The sequence below is a fragment of the Tachypleus tridentatus genome, chromosome 2, assembly GCF_004210375.1.
Source record: "Tachypleus tridentatus isolate NWPU-2018 chromosome 2, ASM421037v1, whole genome shotgun sequence".
Classification (NCBI taxonomy): Eukaryota; Metazoa; Arthropoda; class Merostomata; order Xiphosura; family Limulidae; genus Tachypleus; species Tachypleus tridentatus.
The window spans coordinates 154,163,996-154,182,885 of record NC_134826.1 but is presented as its reverse complement, the minus strand read 5'-3'; the positions used below and the strand labels follow the sequence as shown (position 1 = coordinate 154,182,885).

The 18,890-nt window shown below is 31.9% G+C and overlaps 1 protein-coding gene across 1 annotated transcript in view; it reads left to right on the top strand.

The window, feature by feature from the left end:
- The window catches only part of LOC143245398 (transcription initiation factor TFIID subunit 1-like), a 114,069-nt gene that overhangs the window by 67,823 nt on the left and 27,356 nt on the right, over window positions 1-18,890 (top strand). Inside the window, 12 exon segments of the mRNA XM_076491692.1 lie at window positions 96-286; window positions 2,000-2,114; window positions 2,658-2,799; window positions 3,474-3,604; window positions 3,889-3,969; window positions 6,416-6,565; window positions 6,939-7,061; window positions 7,154-7,232; window positions 8,135-8,231; window positions 14,451-14,530; window positions 14,533-14,573; window positions 16,811-16,904. Of these exon segments, the coding sequence (XP_076347807.1) occupies window positions 96-286; window positions 2,000-2,114; window positions 2,658-2,799; window positions 3,474-3,604; window positions 3,889-3,969; window positions 6,416-6,565; window positions 6,939-7,061; window positions 7,154-7,232; window positions 8,135-8,231; window positions 14,451-14,530; window positions 14,533-14,573; window positions 16,811-16,904 (1,324 nt within the window).

Below are 18,890 nucleotides of genomic sequence, written 5' to 3'. Positions count from 1 at the left end.
TGAGATTGTATGAAATATTCAAAATATCTTTATTATGGTTAGAGGTTCCTGGAACATTAGTTTAATAGTGATGTTTGTAATACTAAACACTCCAGAAACCAGGTAAGGACAGTGGAGCCCCTGATTTCAAGTATGGTGAAACAGCATATGCATACACATCTCCATTTCTGGGTAGTCTTGCTCCTGGTCAAGCCATGCAAGCGTTTGAGAACAATCTATTTCGTTCTCCTATCTATCAACATGAATTACCAGATACAGACTTCTTGATCATCAGAACTCGCCAGCAGTGAGTACCCTCTTTAGTATAACACCCTTTATTTTATGGTTTACTTAATCACTTCACTACCAAATTCAAACAACTTGCAACAATATAAATTTATCATAAGAACATGGATTCAAAATGAAGTAAATGACATATAATATTGAAATGTGTGGAGTTTTGAGTTATCTTTAGGTGAAGAATGAAATAATGACGTAAATGATGTCATGAGATTATAATTTCTAGTCTTTTAGTCCAGTATGTCTTGTATAGAGTTTTGAGTTATCTTTAGCTAGAGAGTGGAATAATGATGTAAACGATGTCATGAGATTATAATTTCTAGTCTTTTAATCCAGTATGTCTTGTATAGAGTTTTGAGTTATCATTAGCTGTGAATGGAATAGTGATGTAAATGATGTCATAAGATTATAATTTCTAGTCTTAATCCAGTATGTCTTGTATAGAGTTTTGAGTTATCATTAGCTATGAATGGAATAGTGATGTAAATGATGTCATGAGATTATAATTTCTAGTCTTTTAGTCCAGTATGTCTTGTGTGGAGTTTTGAGTTATCTTTAGCTAGAGAATGGAATAATGATGTAAACGATGTCATGAGATTATAATTTCTAGCCTTTTAATCCAGTATGTCTTGTGTGGAGTTTTGAGTTATCATTAGCTGTGAATGGAATAGTGATGTAAATGATGTCATAAGATTATAATTTCTAGCCTTTTAATCCTATATGTCTTATGGACATCATCTTGTTTTTTCAAACAGTTTACCAAATGAAGCACTAAGCTGGAAGTAAATAGTTTGGACTTTGGCAATGACAGAAAATAATTTACTATTTTAATTCTTGGGACTTACCTTTAAGGCATGACACTTCTGTTCAAGTTATTGAAAGTGTTATTTTTAAGTATTACTTCCATTAAAATTATTGATTGTGTCATTTTTAAGGCATGGTTTCTGTTAAAGTTTTTGCTCTTGTCATTTTCACAGTTGTCACTGTGGCTTTTAACAGAGTAGTATGAATCTAAAACCTGGTTCAGTTATATATTCAGTGTATTTATTGAATGATATCACAGTGCTAGAGCAAAATAAAACAGTTAGATTCTTCATTATGAATTTTTCAAATGTTAACTGTATGTTACTTTACAGTTTTGTTATATATTATTGGGCCACACTATGTCTACCAGTAAATTGAGACATACAATGTGAATAGTAAAAGTGAATTGAAAGAGTGAATGGAAACAATACAAAAGCTTTTTTCTACCTGTCTAAAAAAACAATAGAACTGATAACTTACTAAAATGTACTGTTGTTTTTCCTCATCAATAAAGTTAAAAGAAAAAGCCAACAAGTGATTCCACCCATCATTAGCCAGACCTTCTCTCCACTATGCCTGTCCAATTAATGGCCTGTGCATTTATGATAGTTATGGACCTTTGAGACCTTACACCAGCCCTACAAGTAAAGTGGGGGGAGCAGTAATTTGTTTGCTATTCTGAAGAATAGAAAGTGGAAGACATCTGATTTTAGAGCACTTTATGATGTTTCTTTAAAACATAAACAATGTTTATAGTGTTTAATATGCTTATAAACTTCTGTTTCAAAGCTGAGTTTTGTCAAGCAGGCCCGTATGGGTGGTGTTAATGGGTTCTTCTTAGGGACATTTGTTGGAAGTTGCAATAAGAAAACAAAATCTTATCTTTAAATATTACATGGAAGAAATGTTCTTCTAGCTACTATATTCGTGAAGTGGAGACGATCTACACTGTTGGTCAAGAACTTCCTTTGTTTGAAGTACCAGGACCTAATTCAAAAAAAGCGAACAACTTTATAAGAGATTTTTTGCAGGTTTGTAAAGTGTACTGTCATATAATATACACTAGCATTTATTGTTTTTTTGTAAAGTATTCTTTCATATAATATACATTAGCATTTATTGTTTGTAAAGTGTACTATCATATAATATATGTTAGTTCTGAAGAACTACAAACTATATTCCAAGTTTTATTTTTGTAATAAAGTTGTTAATGTTTTACTAAAGCAGTTCATAATTGTGTCTATATATTTTCATATCTTTTGAAAATCTTCTATTTTAAGTAATTTCTAGAATGTGTTGAAATGACAGTGGTGTTAAAAATATTACCAATCATTATGTGTTATTTAGTATTTTCTTCTTTGGTTACATATCATGCTTTTTGTTACTCTGGAAAGTGTTTGTTTATAACCACAACAACAACAACAACTGTCTAGAAAGCCCCATTAAAGCATATAACTTACATGACTAAGTAACTTAAACAAGAAGTGTTTGCTATATTTTAATGCCAAATATTTGTATAAAATGTCTTTAGTCTTAAAAGTATTTCTCGTTATTAATTTGAATTTCTTCTGTAGGTTTTTATATACAGACTTTTTTGGAAAAGTAAAGACAGTCCGCGACGTATCAAAATGGAAGATATTAAAAAGGCTTTTCCTTCTCATTCTGAAAGTAGTATACGTAAACGGCTGAAACTGTGTGCAGATTTCAAAAGAACAGGTAGATAAATGAACCTAGTATAGTAATCTTGTTATTCATAAACAACTAAAATTAATAAATGCTTAACACATTATAATTCATTCTGTTGATTTAATTTACTAAAGAACTAATCTATGACTGTCAGTTTTAACTTGATGGCATTTAGAAATAGCATGCACTTCCCTGCTTGCTTATGAAAGCTGACCAATGTACAGTAACCCCTTTTGTTCTTAGGAAGGGTTATTTCATAATACTAGATCTGTAGTATTTGATAAAACCTACATTTAAATAAACCAAAAGTGGTACCCACATTATTGGTGTTAACTGTTTGTTCTCATTTACATTGTGTTTATCTGGTGTTGTAGTATGGAACGTATTAGCAATTATAGAGTTTGTAACTCTATCTTGTTCTAAGCTCCAGACTGCTTATAAAAGCCAGTTGGATTGTACTGACATCCTGAGTGAAGATTCTGGTCTTTAACTGATAAAGTTTGCTAATAATTACGGTTAAAAATGCCAGCTGTTAACAGTGATAATATTTTCTGACTTAACAGTAACTGTTACTGCTTAAAGAGTTGAATTTTATTACGTGAACCAGTTGTGCCTTTAATGTGTAACAGTAGTTGTTTGTGTTATTGGTATTAATAAAGTATGACATTAATAGATGTAATGATTAGTTTTTGCATGTAATCTAGGAATGGATTCTAACTGGTGGGTACTGAAACCTGACTTTAGATTACCTACTGAAGAAGAGATAAGAGCCATGGTTATTCCAGAACAGTGTTGTGCATATTATAGTATGCTAGCTGCAGAACAGAGATTAAAAGTAAGTTAAGCTTTGGTTGAATATTATGTGAGTGATGCCTGTGTATTCAATGTTTTACTATCTGTTTTCTTATCTGAAGTATTTAAAAACCTGTTTGTTAGGTATTATAATTCAGAGTATATTAAAGTATTCAAAGTGTCTCAGGTTTTTCTGTAATATGCTGTTCTATAATAATTTATTTTCATAAAATTTACAGTGAAAAATATTTAAATATTTTAATACTGTAAAAACAAACTTAATAATTTCTTATTTTTTGGGTGTTGCTTGTTATTTTGTGCTGCTAGGATGCTGGTTATGGAGAAAAATCATTATTTGCACCAGAAGATGAAAATGATGAAGAAATGCAAATGAAAATGGATGATGAGGTAATCATTTATTTTCTTGTGATTATTTGATAAAACATTGTGCATTTATTTATTAACACAAAAAAACGACTCTGACAGTTTAGTTTTAAAATGGTGAAGATCCTGTTATACGTAAAACTCATCCATTACAGTTGATCTTTTGAGACTCTTGGCTGCTACATCTGTTAACTGTTTTCAGATTGCACCACTCCTAACAGGCATAGATCACTGTTTAACAGGTTCCTCCATCTTATCCAAGACTTTTCTTTTAGTGTTCTTCCTTGCATAACCAGTTAATACACAGATTAATAAATGTTTGTTTTCTTGTACATGCAAGGTTTCAGCACCCCAGCATATTTATACTGCTCTGATTATATTGATAACTAATATTAGTTCTTTTTGCTGCTGACTATTGTAGACTGGGCTGCAAATTGTTGTTTTCAGATTTACTAGTTTTATCTTTAAATTTCTTATTACACTGGAATTTCTGCTACATCTGTTAAAACAGAAATTATTATACTTTTATTTCCATAGGCAGTGGTGTACTTTTAGAAACATCGTAAGGTGGGTTAAAATATCCTGGTTTCCTCTTCCTTCTCTAACTCATTATTTGCTGTAATTGGTGGTCCTACATGAGTAAAACACCTTACCATCTATGTTACACTCATCTCTTTCTTCCAATCCTTGTTGAAATGCTGGCTCATCTCTTCTACTGGCATTCATAACTGCTTTTCCCATTGATATAACAACTTCATTGTAGTTCTTTTAGATATTCCAATTGCACATTTTTCTGTCATGTTTTCAGCCAACAAATCAACATTATCTATGTAAATATTCCTCCATGTACTTGCTAATTCCTTGCTGCCCTTTCCAAAATTAAAATGAATAAGGCACAAGACAACCTGTCTCACTCACTGAACTCTTCTACAATTTTTTTGTTTTTTTTGACATCATGATTACAGCAGATTTTATGGTGCACCACCAACTTATTGACCTTTCCCTGGAATCATATATACTGTTGTCTGGTTTATTTATTACTTACCAAGATGCTAACTCCTTTACTAACCTTAATGAGGTTGGTAGATCCTTATAGTCCATCATGGTTACAGCAGATGTTATGGTGCACCACTAACTTATTGACCTTTCCCTGGTATCATATATACTGTTGTCTGGTTTACTGGTTACTTCACAAGATGCTAACTCCTTTCGTAACCATAATGAGGTTGGTAGATTCTTATAGTCCATTATGGTTACAGCAGATGTTATGGTGCACCACTAGATTATGGAATCACTTAGGTCCATAGGATTACTTATACTGTTGCCTGGTATGTTGGTAAATTCACTGGCTACTGATTCTCATCTTAACACTAGAGGCCAGAGTAGTAATGTCCAAGTCAACTTTATTAAATTTACCACTTATACATGTGGGATAATAAGGGAAGTCAGAGCATTGAACTAAGTTAAGTTTCAGATAAAGTCTGTTCTTTGTGCTTACCAATACCCTGAATTTTAAACTTCTTTAGAAATAAATTATTATAAAGTTTCCTTTCTAAAGCTATGCCCTTGATAGGAAACCAGCTTCACCACTAAGAAGCTCTTCCCATTCAACATAATGAAATTAGGAATATATTTCAGTATTGTTTTCTTTATATTCCAGACTTTTAGTTTGTTGGAAACAGGTGTTTCATTTGACATGCATATCTTAACTCATAATTTTATGAACGTTTTACATAAGTATACACATGTATGTGAATAAAACACATGTAAACATAGACTTGCACTGTTAAGAGAACTAAACACATGATCTAGAACCTGAACCCATATCCTCCTATTTTTTTTCTTCTTACTACTATTTAGGTAAAAACTTGGAATACTACCAGATACTTTATTCTGTTTCATTCTCTTATAGTTCAGGTGAAAGCCACTCCTTGGAATACTACAAGAGACTTTATTTTGTTTCATCCTCTTGTAGTTCAGATAAAATTTTCTCTTTTGAATACCACTAGAGCCTGTATTCTGTTTTGTTCTCTTTTGTTTTAGGTGAAAGCTGCCCCTTGGAATACCACTAGAGCCTGTATTCTGTTTTGTTCTCTTGTTTCAGGTGAAAGCTGCCCCTTGGAATACTACTAGAGCCTGTATTCTGTATTGTTCTCTTGTTTCAGGTGAAAGCTGCCCCTTGGAATACTATTCGAGCCTGTATTCTGTTTTGTTCTCTTGTTTCAGGTGAAAGCTGCCCCTTGGAATACTACTAGAGCCTGTATTCTGTATTGTTCTCTTGTTTCAGGTGAAAGCTGCCCCTTGGAATACTATTCGAGCCTGTATTCTGTTTTGTTCTCTTGTTTCAGGTGAAAACTGTCCCTTGGAATACTACTCGAGCCTGTATTCTGTTTTGTTCTCTTGTTTCAGGTGAAAGCTGCCCCTTGGAATACTACTAAAGCCTGTATTCTGTTTTGTTCTCTTGTTTCAGGTGAAAGCTGCCCCTTGGAATACTACTCGAGCCTTTATATCTGCTATGAAAGGAAAGTGTTTGCTACAGCTTACAGGTGTTGCAGATCCAACAGGATGTGGGGAAGGATTTTCATATGTTAGAGTACCAAACAAACCACAGCAGTCAAAGGTACGTATCTATAGATCATAAATATTTCTTTATTTAATCAAAGTTATTCTGATGTATGTTTAAACATCAGTTCAGTCATGACTTTAGTGTCTCAGGTTGTGAAGTGGATTATATATGAATCATTAAAGTTTATCTTATATCTGTCTATAGTACTGCTTGTAAGGATTTAGTAACAATATAATTAGCACTAAAAGAGAGTTTCTTGAAAGTTGAACTGAATATAAAGTTGGGTTTTAAAGTATTTTCATTAATAAGTATTTGCCGCAGTACAAAATAGAGTACATTTTTTATCAATTATGTATAACATGACAATTTTCTGTTGAATTTGAAAGATAAAAGTAAATTGGATTCTTGTGTTTTCATTGACAAAAAGGATGATGGATCCAGCCAGACGCCAGCTAAAAAGACTGTAACTGGAACAGATGCTGATCTGAGAAGGCTCTCACTGAGTAATGCCAAACAACTGTTGAGGAAATTTGGAGTTCCAGAAGAAGAGGTAATACATTAATGAAAACTTAGCTACATTATTGTAAGTATTATTGTACATGTTATAATATTAAAATAACTAATTTAATGTTACATTTTCAGATACGCAAACTTTCTCGGTGGGAGGTTATAGACGTTGTTCGAACACTTTCAACAGAACAAGCTAAGGCTGGGGAAGAAGGTGAGATATGTGCTAACATCTTTATCTCATGCTTACAGATATTTAATATATGATGTCATAAATGAAAGAAAACAAGAGCTTTATTTACATGTCACTCTGTAGATGAAATATGTATCTGTGATATTCTACTGAGAAAGTGCAGTAGGTTTTTGTAGATATCACATTCCAAAAGTATATACATATATATCTTAAAAGTGTAGAGCTGGCACAACTTATACAATAGAATACATTAAGAATATATCAGATTATTTCTGTTAGTTAGAGAACTATAGGGTACAAACTAAGCCTGCAACCTATTTGAAACATCAGATTGGTGCAGATGTGCCCAAGATCTCCAATGTAAGGATCAGATTTTGACAGAGTGTTTTTGTGTGTTCTAGACATCCCTAATGTATACACGCTAGTAGCATGAGTTAAACTTCAAAACTTGTCTTTAGATAAACCACACACTTATCAGATTGCAAACACGACACATTTTCATAACAATAGAAAACAAATATATATTAAGTGGAGAAGCTGAATTCTTCATCTTACATCTTTTTTTCTGTAAACCTTTAGATAAACCTCTCTTCAATGAAAACAAGGGTATTATAGATACCAGAATAAAAAAAAGGCAAGTTTTAAGTGATGCTATGATATTGTAGGACATGTAAAATTATGGTGAAAGTAAAGTTAAAAATTTAGAAGCATCTAATATGTATCAGGACATACCTAATCTGACAGCAGCGAATATTTCTTTTTGCTTCTATGTGATTGACCTCACTTTGGGATACTTTGTGTTCCCTCCATAAGAAAGATGCTCAAATGTATTTTTACAAATGTTTCTTGTTTGTGTTTCATTTTTCAGATTATAGATACAAGATTAAGTTTGTAAATATTAAACTGAATTTTTTCTCATATAGCAATGAGTAAATTTGCACGAGGAAATCGTTTTAGTATTGCTGAACACCAAGAGAGGTACAAAGAAGAATGTCAAAGGATATTTGATTTACAAAACAGGTATGTTTTATTTACATTATAAATCTATCACTTTTTGGGGTATCTATATAGGTGACTGGTTGGAATTTAACTACTAGAACAGAGAACATGGACTGTAATAATCTATAGATAAGGGAGACTGGTAGGAATTTAACTACTACAATAGAGAACATGGATTGCAATAATCTATAGAGAGGGGAGACTGGTAGGAATTTAACTCCTGGAACAGAGAACATGGACTGTAATAATCTATAGATGGGGAAACTGATGGCAATTTAACTACTAGAATAGATAACATGGACAGTATTAATCTATAGATAGGGAAGACTGGTAGAAATTTAACTACTACAACAGAGAACATGAACTGTAATAATCTATAGACAAGGGAGACTGGGAGGAATTTAACTACTAGAATAGAAAACATGAACTGTAATTATCTATAGAGAAGGGAGACTGGTAGAAATTTAACTACTAGAATAGAAACATGAACTGTAATTATCTATAGAGAGGGGAGGCTGGTAGGAATTTAACTACTAGAACAGAGAACATGGATTGTAATAATCTATAGACAGGGTAGACTGGTAGGAATTTAATTACTAGAATAGAAAACATGAACTGTAATAATCTGTAGAGAGAGGAGACTGGTAGGAATTTAACTACTAAAACTGAGAACATGAATTGTAATAATCTATAGACAGGGGAGACTGGAAGAAATTTAATTACTAGAATAGAGGACATGGATTGTAATAATCTATAGATGGGGAGACTGGTAGGGATTTAATTACTAGAATAGAGAACATATATTGTAATTATCTATAGATAGGGGAGATTGGTAGGGATTTAGCTACTACAATAGAGAACATGGATTGTAATAATCTATAGATGGGGAAACTGATGGGAATTTAACTGCTAGAATGGATAACATGGACAGTAATAATCTATAGATAGGGAGACTGGTAGGAATTTAACTACTAGAACAGAGAACATGGATTGTAATAATCTATAGGTAAGGGAGACTGGTAGGAATTTAACTACTAGAACAGAGAATATGGAATGTAATAATCTATAGACAGGGGAGACTGGTAGGAATTTAACTACTACAATAGAGAACATGGATTGTAATAATCTATAGATAGGGAAACTGATGGGAATTTAACTACTAGAATAGCTAACATGGACAGTAATAATCTATAGATAGGGGAGACTGGTAGGAATTTAACTACTAGAACAGAGAACATGGACTGTAATAATCTATAGACAAGGGAGACTGGGAGGAATTTAACTACTAGAATAGAAAACATGAACTGTAATAATCTGTAGAGAGGGGAGACTGGTAGAAATTTAACTACTAGAATAGAGAACATGAACTGTAATAATCTATAGACAGGGGAGACTGGGAGGAATTTAACTACTAGAATAGAAAACATTAACTGTAATAATCTGTAGAGAGAGGTGACTGGTAGGAATTTAACTACTAGAACTGAGAACATGAATTGTAATAATCTATAGACAGGGGAGACTGGAAGAAATTTAATTACTAGAATAGAGAACATGGATTGTAATAATCTATAGATGGGGAGACTGGTAGGGATTTAATTACTAGAATAGAGAACATAGATTGTAATTATCTATAGATAGGGGAGATTGGTAGGGATTTAGCTACTACAATAGAGAACATGGATTGTAATATTCTACAGATGGGGAAACTGATGGGAATTTAACTGCTAGAATAGATAACATGGACAGTAATAATCTATAGATAGGGGAGACTGGTAGGAATTTAACTACTAGAACAGAGAACATGGATTGTAATAATCTATAGGTAAGGGAGACTGGTAGGAATTTAACTACTAGAACAGAGAACATGGATTGTAATAATCTATAGGTAAGGGAGACTGGTAGGAATTTAACTACTAGAACAGAGAACATGGAATGTTATAATCTATAGACAGTGGAGACTGGTAGAGATTTAACTACTAGAATAGAGAACATGAACTGTAATAATATAGACAAGGGAGACTGGTAGGAATTTAACTACTGGAACAGAGAACATGGACTGTAATAATCTATAGACAGGGGAGACTGGGAGGAATTTAACTACTAGAATAGAAAACATGAACTGTAATAATCTGTAGAGAGAGGAGACTAGTAGGAATTTAACTACTAGAACTGAGAACATGAATTGTAATAATCTATAGACAGGGGAGACTGGAAGAAATTTAATTACTAGAATAGAGAACATGGATTGTAATAATCTATAGATGGGGAGACTGGTAGGGATTTAATTACTAGAATAGAGAACATAGATTGTAATTATCTATAGATAGGGGAGATTGGTAGGGATTTAGCTACTACAATAGAGAACATGGATTGTAATATTCTATAGATGGGGAAACTGATGGGAATTTAACTGCTAGAATAGATAACATGGACAGTAATAATCTATAGATAGGGGAGACTGGTAGGAATTTAACTACTAGAACAGAGAACATGGAATGTTATAATCTATAGACAGTGGAGACTGGTAGAGATTTAACTACTAGAATAGAGAACATGAACTGTAATAATATAGACAAGGGAGACTGGTAGGAATTTAACTACTGGAACAGAGAACATGGACTGTAATAATCTATAGATAAGGGAGACTGGTAGGAATTTAACTACTACAATAGAGAACATGGATTGCAATAATCTATAGACAAGGGAGACTGGGAGGAATTTAACTACTAGAATAGAAAACATGAACTGTAATAATTTATAGAGAGGGGAGACTGGTAGAAATTTAACTACTAGAATAGAGAACATGAACTGTAATAATCTATAGAGAGGGGAGGCTGGTAGGAATTTAACTACTAGAATAGAAAACATGAACTGTAATAATCTATAGAGAGGGAGACTGGGAGGAATTTAACTACTGGAATAGAAAACATGAACTGTAATAATCTATAGATGGGGAGACCGGTAGGGATTTAATTACTAGAATAGAGAACATAGATTGTAATTATCTATAGATAGGAGAGATTGGTAGGGATTTAGCTACTACAATAGAGAACATGGATTGTAATAATCTATAGATGGGGAAACTGATGGGAATTTAACTACTAGAACAGAGAACATGGATTGTAATAATCTATAGACAGGGGAGACTGGAAGAGATTTAACTAATAGAACAGAGAACATGGATGTGCTGTGTCAGATATTTCACAAATATTTGGAAAATGTAGATGACTGTAGTGAAAATATAATTTTTAGAATCATTTGTAAAAAATGTAATGTGAAACATAAAGTAAAGGATGCCATTTGAATAAAGGTATAGAAACCTATAATAGATGAAACACCTACCTCATGGGTAGGTTTGTGATCTTATCCATTGGTGTATTTAATTGTCATGATTAGCTGTGTTGATGATACCATGTTGTTTTTTTATATTCCATTTTAGGTGTTTTCTGAATTTTCAATCTGATGTTTTCCTTTTGGCCATGTTTAACATTTGCAGAAGAGATTTTACTCTTTTGTAATGGGTACCTCTTTAAACAATTTTGTGTACAAGTTACTGTCTTACATTCAATATTTAATTAAACACCTTTACTATCATTGTATATGAATGAAATTAACATTACAATATTTTTCTTTGATAGACTGTTTAGGCACCATATTCATCATGGAACTTTGTAGAATGGACAGCAACTGCCTGTTGTGGAGACACAAGTGTAGAGGACAACATGTCTTAAGTCTTTTGCCTTTTGTCTTCAAGTCAGTGTGTATGTGTAGGTGCTGACAGGTTTATATAGTGTCCTGGTGGGTTGTGGAGAGTGTGTTGTGATTGGTTGGATTATCACTGTTTCTGATTGGAGGAGAGATTTCCTGGAAATTCAACCAATGGCAGCCACAAGTTACTCACGAGTCTTCTTAGAACATCTTAATTCCATAGACAAAAGAATCCACTTCAATATAGAAATAGAGGAACAAAATAGTCTATTGTTTCTTGACATACTCATCAGCAAACAAGCAAGAAAAATAACCTCAACTGTATACAGAAAAACCTACCCATATGGACAGATACCTACACTTCCAATCCTATCATCTGACCTCAATGAAGCGTGGTATGATCCAATGCCTAAACAAGAGAGCAGAAAACATTTGCGATAAGAAGAGCGCAGAACGCCAAAAGATCATAGAGAGTTTTAAACATAATGGTTACACCTCCTCCTTGATCAAAAACTCCTTGAAGAAGACCATGACAGAAAGAAAACATCAGAAAGTCACCAGCATTTACCTACCATACCTACAACATTTCAGTGAAACATTGAAATGCATAGCCAAAAATTTCGACATAGAAGTCTGGTGGAAATCTTACAATACCTTAAGGTCCATTTTGTAAAAAAAAGAAAACAAACAAACAGCGACCTACCAAAGAGAATCTCAAAAATGTCATCTATGAAATTCTGTGTTCCTGTAACGATACATACATTGGAGAAATGGGAAGAAAACTCGTGACAAGAATAAAAGAACATAAACATTGTACAAGACTCATGAAAACATAAAATTCAGCCATTACAGAGCATGCCACATCAACTGAACACAGAATAAACTGGGTGGAAAACTAGAATCATTGACACAGACAAATGCTGGAAGAGAAGAAAAATCAAAGAATCATTTTATATGAACACTATTAAACCTTCACTAAACAGAGATTCAGGATTAGAGGTGAGTAACCTGTGGCTGCCATTGGTTGAATCTACAGGAAATTTCTCCTCCAATCAGAAACAGCGATAATCCAACCAATCACAACACGCACTCCACAACCCACCAGGACACTATAAAACCCGTCAGCACCTACACACATGCTGACTTGAAGGCAAATGACTTTCGAAACATTGTCTTCTGCACTTGTGTCTTCACAACAGGCAGTTTCTGTCCATTCTACAAAGTTTCATTATAATATTTGTTATGATTTGAAGTTTTGTTAACTAAATTTTAATGTTTTTTTATTTCAAAAGAAACTTTTTAATGACTTCTTAATTTCAGATATATTGTCATGTGACCAGTGAATTATGTAAATTCTCTACTTTGGCCCTCTGTGTCTTTAATAATAGAATGACAGCTTAAATCTAGATTATAAGGTGAATGCAGTTGAACCTTCATCAAATTTATATGAGCTTAATATCTTACATGTAGATGTTAGTTACACTTTTGTATAGTAGGTAGAAAGAGTTCATTTCACACTATAATCTAACAATGGTTATTTCAAACTTGTCTTGCAGAGTCTGTCACAGAGTACATGTAACTGATTCTAGTATTTTTGGCTGTAGCACTTATAACTGTTTTTTACCAAAATATTTTATATTTAGTTAACAATAACAGTTAGTGATATGAGATTCAATAGGTTACGACAATAACTACAGTTAGTGATATAAGGTTTGAGAGGTTACGACAATAGCTAGAGTTAGTTATATGATTTTAAGAGGTTCTACAGGTTATGACAATAGCTAGAGTTAGTGATATGATTTTAGGAAGTTCTACAATGTTATGACAATAGCTAGAGTTAGTGATATGATTTTAGGAGGTTCTACAGGTTATGACAATAGCTAGAGTTAGTGATATGATTTTAGGAGGTTCTACAGGTTATGACAGTAGCTAGAGTTAGTAATATGAGAGAGAAAATAGACATTTGCTTTAGAAAACTTATCTTAGTATATTGTAGAGTTTATTCAAATGAAATATGAAAACTGTAAGATACAGAGAAGTATTTTTATATTTGAAATGAAAACAACCTTGCACTTGATTTATTGAGAGCTTCAGTTCAACTAATTACATACAGATAAATAACAGTTTAAAATTATTTAATTAAAATAACATTTTTGTTCAGTAAAAGATACTTGTGATTTTATCAGTTTTGTGAGGATATGTTAAGAAATTTCATATGTATTGTTGAACAAGTGAAATTTGTAATACCTTTTGAACAAACTGCACAAGCGAGATACAAAATGATTAAATGATTGCTTTTATTGTTTATAGCACATGGTGTATAGTTTGTGTATTTCTTTCCTTCAACTTTGTTTAGTTAAATTTAGACATAAAATGTCATGCTGGTTGTCATGTTATAAAGTGGATGTACCTAACACTCTTTGAAAAATCAGTTCACCTCAGAATACCACAATATTTAGAAAAATTATACTTCTCTAGTTTAGAATAGTGTAAGAATTCCATCACATTATTTAAGTGAAAACCTCTGTGCAGAGTTTTATCATCGACTGAAGTTCTGTCCAGTGATGAAGCTTCCAGTGGGGATGATGATTCTGACATTGAAGAAATGGGTAAAACATAGAGAACATGCTGTCTAACAAAAAGACATCATCACAAGTAGGAAACATTTTAAATTTTACCTTGTTTAAAAAAAACAAAAACAACCTCTGAACATTGAACTAAATCAATTTATGATACAGAGATCAAATTAGTTCAGGATGTGGGAAATAGAATGTACCTTGTAATGAATACCTTTAAAGGAGTTTTATGTTGACTGTTGGGACAGTTTTATATGAATCAAATTAGTTCAGAATGTAGCTTAATAGTATACTGTATCTTCTATTCGCCATATTCTAAATACCTTTAACTCTTTCAACACAGGCTTGGTCAATTTGACCCTCCACAACAAATAAAGATTTATTCATGAATACATGGAGTACTTATTTAGAATAGTCTCTGTTACATGTTACAGTTAAGAATACATTTCCTCTTCTCACAAAATCTCAAATTTTCTTTCTCTATTAACCTCTGAGAAATGTTCTAAATGTGATGCCTTGTAGTTTATTGTTATTTTGTCTACCTTATCTCAAAACTTATTAATGGTATTGGATCGGATGTAAGACAAGCTTTAAAACACTTGTACTGAACATATAACAATGTCCTGTATTAATGGTATGGGAGAGGAAGTGAGACAAGGTTTAAACACTTGTACTGAACATATAACAATGTCCTGTATTAATGGTATGGGAGAGGACGTGAGACAAGGTTTAAAACAGTTGTACTGAATGTATAACTGTATTCTGTATTAGTAGTATTGGATCGGATGTAAGACAAGCTTTAAAACACTTGTACTGAACATATAACAATGTCCTGTATTAATGGTATGGGAGAGGAAGTGAGACAAGGTTTAAAACACTTGTACTGAGCATATAACTACATTCTTTATTAGTAGTATTGGAGAGGAAGTGAGACAAGGTTTAAAACACTTGTACTGAACATATAACAATGTCCTGTATTAATGGTATGGGAGAGGAAGTGAGACAAGGTTTAAAACACTTGTACTGAACATATAACAATGTTCTGTATTAATGGTATGGGAGAGGAAGTGAGACAAGCTTTAAAACAGTTGTACTGAACATATAACAATGTTCTGTATTAATGGTATGGGAGAGGAAGTGAGACAAGGTTTAAAACAGTTGTACTGAACATATAACTATGTTCTGTCTTAGTTGTATTGGAGAGGATGTAAGACAAGGTGTAAAACACTTGTACTGAACATATAACAATCTCCTGTATTAATGGTATGGGAGAAGAAGTGAGACAAGGTTTAAAACACTTGTTTAAAACAGGTATGGGAGAGGAAGTGAGACAAGCTGTGCTGAGCATATAACAATGTCCTGTATTAATGGTATGGGAGAGGAAGTGAGACAAGGTTTAAAACAGCTGTGCTGAACATATAACTACACTCTTTATTAGTAGTATTGGAGAGGATGTGAGACAAGGGTTAAAACAGCTGTACTGAAGATATAACTTTGTTCTGTATTAATAGGATTAGATAGGATGTAAGACAAGGTTTTAAACAGTTGTACTGAACATACAACTGTGTCCTGTTTTAGTAGTATTGGATAGGATGTAAGACAAGGTTTTAATCAGTTGTACTTAACATACAACTGTGTCCTGTTTTAGTAGTATTGAATAGGATGTGAGACAAGGTTTAAAACAGTTGTACTGAACATACAACTGTATCCTGTGTTATTTGTTTCTTAGTACATGTTGTGTAAGATATTTGATTTAGTAACAGCTGTTTCTGATAGTGGGTGTCTCTGACCTGGCTTTTTAGTACATATTACATAAGATGTTTGATTAGGTAAGAGCAGTGTTTCTTAGTGAGTGGGTTTTACCTGGTTTTTGGTATATGTTACATAAGATGTTTAATTTAATAACAGCCATGTTTCATAGTGGGTGTGTCTGATCTGGGTTTTTAGTACATGTTACGTAAGATGTTTGATTTAGTAACAGCTGTATCTGTTAGTGGGTGTCTCTGATCTGTTTTTTTTATGCATGTTATGTAGGATGCTTTCACTTTCCTTTGATGAGAGGATTCATACAGGGTACCAGACAAAACCCAAGCTTTAAACACATAGAATTACAATATTCATGTTTTGTTATTGGAGAGAGATCATATAATGAAGTATGAGTTAAACACACTATCACATAATACTAAATATTTGTTTCATGTTACTTTTACTTATTTCAGCTATAGGTAAAAATAAATAACCCACTTCTTGGTCATATCTTATTTTTGCCAGGAGTGAAAGTGATATCTTGTAGAAGGTTGTTTTATTTTGCCCTAGCTGTCACATGAGCGAGAAGAGGCAGAAAGGAGAGAACTACAAAAACTTATTATGGGTGAAGACAGCAGTGCAGCAGAAGACAGGAAGAGGAAAGGTAATCTGTTCTTTTTTTACCATGAATGCTTTCATAATGTAATGTTATAGTGCAAAGTTATTTCTCTAATCTATTATGTTATAAAAATATTAGTTACACCTTTGTATGCCTGGATGATCTCTTTTTTTGTCCTACTTTTAAAACACTTTTGCATAGACATTTGTGTAAAGCATTTGGTTAGAGAAAAGTAAAAATACATCAGTTAATTGTTTGTTGTAAAGTTGTTGTTATAACACCTAACACTTGATGTCTTACAAGTGTTACTCCTTTTCCTACTTTTTGCTGTTGTTTTTTAACTCATCACAAATCTTTTTCTTCCTCTGAAAATCTTCAGGCTGATCACCAAAAGTTTGCTCTATTATTTTTACTGATTTTAATTAATACTTTCTGTTTTCTTTATTATATTTACCTGTTTTTCTTATTATATTTACTGACCTGTTTTCTTTATTATATTTACTTACCTATTTTTATATTTACTGACCTGTTTTTATTATATTTACTTGTTTTCTTTATTATATTTACTTGTTTTCTTTATTATATTTACTTGTTTTCTTTATTATATTTACTTACCTGTTTTTTTATTATATTTACTTACCTGTTTTTTATTATATTTACTTACCTGTTTTTTTATTATATTTACTTACCTGTTTTTTTATTATATTTACAATACCTGTTTTTATTATATTTACTTACCTGTTTTTATTATTATATTTACTTACCTGTTTTCATTATTATATTTACTTACCTGTTTTCATTATTATATTTATTTACCTACCTGTTTTCTTTATTATATTTATTTACCTACCTGTTTTCTTTATTATATTTATTTACTTACCTGTTTTTTTTATTATATTTATTTACTTACCTGTTTTTTATTATATTTACATACCTGTTTTTTATTATATTTACATACCTGTTTTTTATTATATTTACCTACCTGTTTTTATTATATTTACATACCTGTTTTTTATTATATTTATTTACCTGTTCTTATTATATTTACCTGCCTGTTTTTTATTATATTTACCTGTTTTCTTTATCTTTTTTTTGCTCTAACAGTTGATTTAGTTTTACTGTGTTTTTTATGTTCAAGTTTTATTATTGACTTTTTAATGTAGTTTCCATTTTAAATGAGTATCATTGACATGTTATTAAAAACAAGGAAAGTATTTTAATCTGCTTGAAAAATTGTGTTTTTCAACTTTCAGTTTTTGTTTTTTCACAACACAAGAATATCATGTTTCTTTTACTAAAAGGTGAAATTTTCTTGTAAGGCATTGCATATAATGTCTTTCTTGTAAGGCATTACATATAATGTCTTTTCATACTGTCAACTCATTTTATCTATTACCTTATATATCTTTTTGCAGAATCTTCATTTGAATGAGTGTATAAAACAGAGTAATGGATTTTATTATTTGAAGTTTGGTTTGTTTACGTATTTGTAACTTTCATATGTACTGTCTTTATGATTGGTGTATTTGTTTAGTTTGATTAGTATCCTTCTCAGTTCTTATGGACTACCTTTTAACCTGTACATGTTCCAGGATACATATATTTAATTGTTCATGTTTGTGTTTTACAGGTAGTTGACTTTTATACGTGTTATTCTTTGGTTGATCATTAACACACAATATTTATGATCAATTTTTAGGCTATAATTTTTTTTTTGCTTCCTATTTGACATGGACTCTGATTTTTCTTTTATGTATAATTGAGGAGTCTTCACCTTTCAGATTATTTGTCTGTGGACAACTCTTTAATGTTAGGAGCTAAGCCTATATTAAAACTGTATTTAGCTTTATATTACTACTTATTCTTCAGTGTATATTCACCTTTTGTCTCTATTTTATGCTTTAGTTTCCTTCAGTATAAGGAAATTATACAGAAGGAAATTAAAGACCAGTTGGATTCACCTGTTCCTTCTGTTTTAAACTTAGTTAAGTTTTATGAAGCAGTCATTTTAACTGTTATTCGATTTTGTCA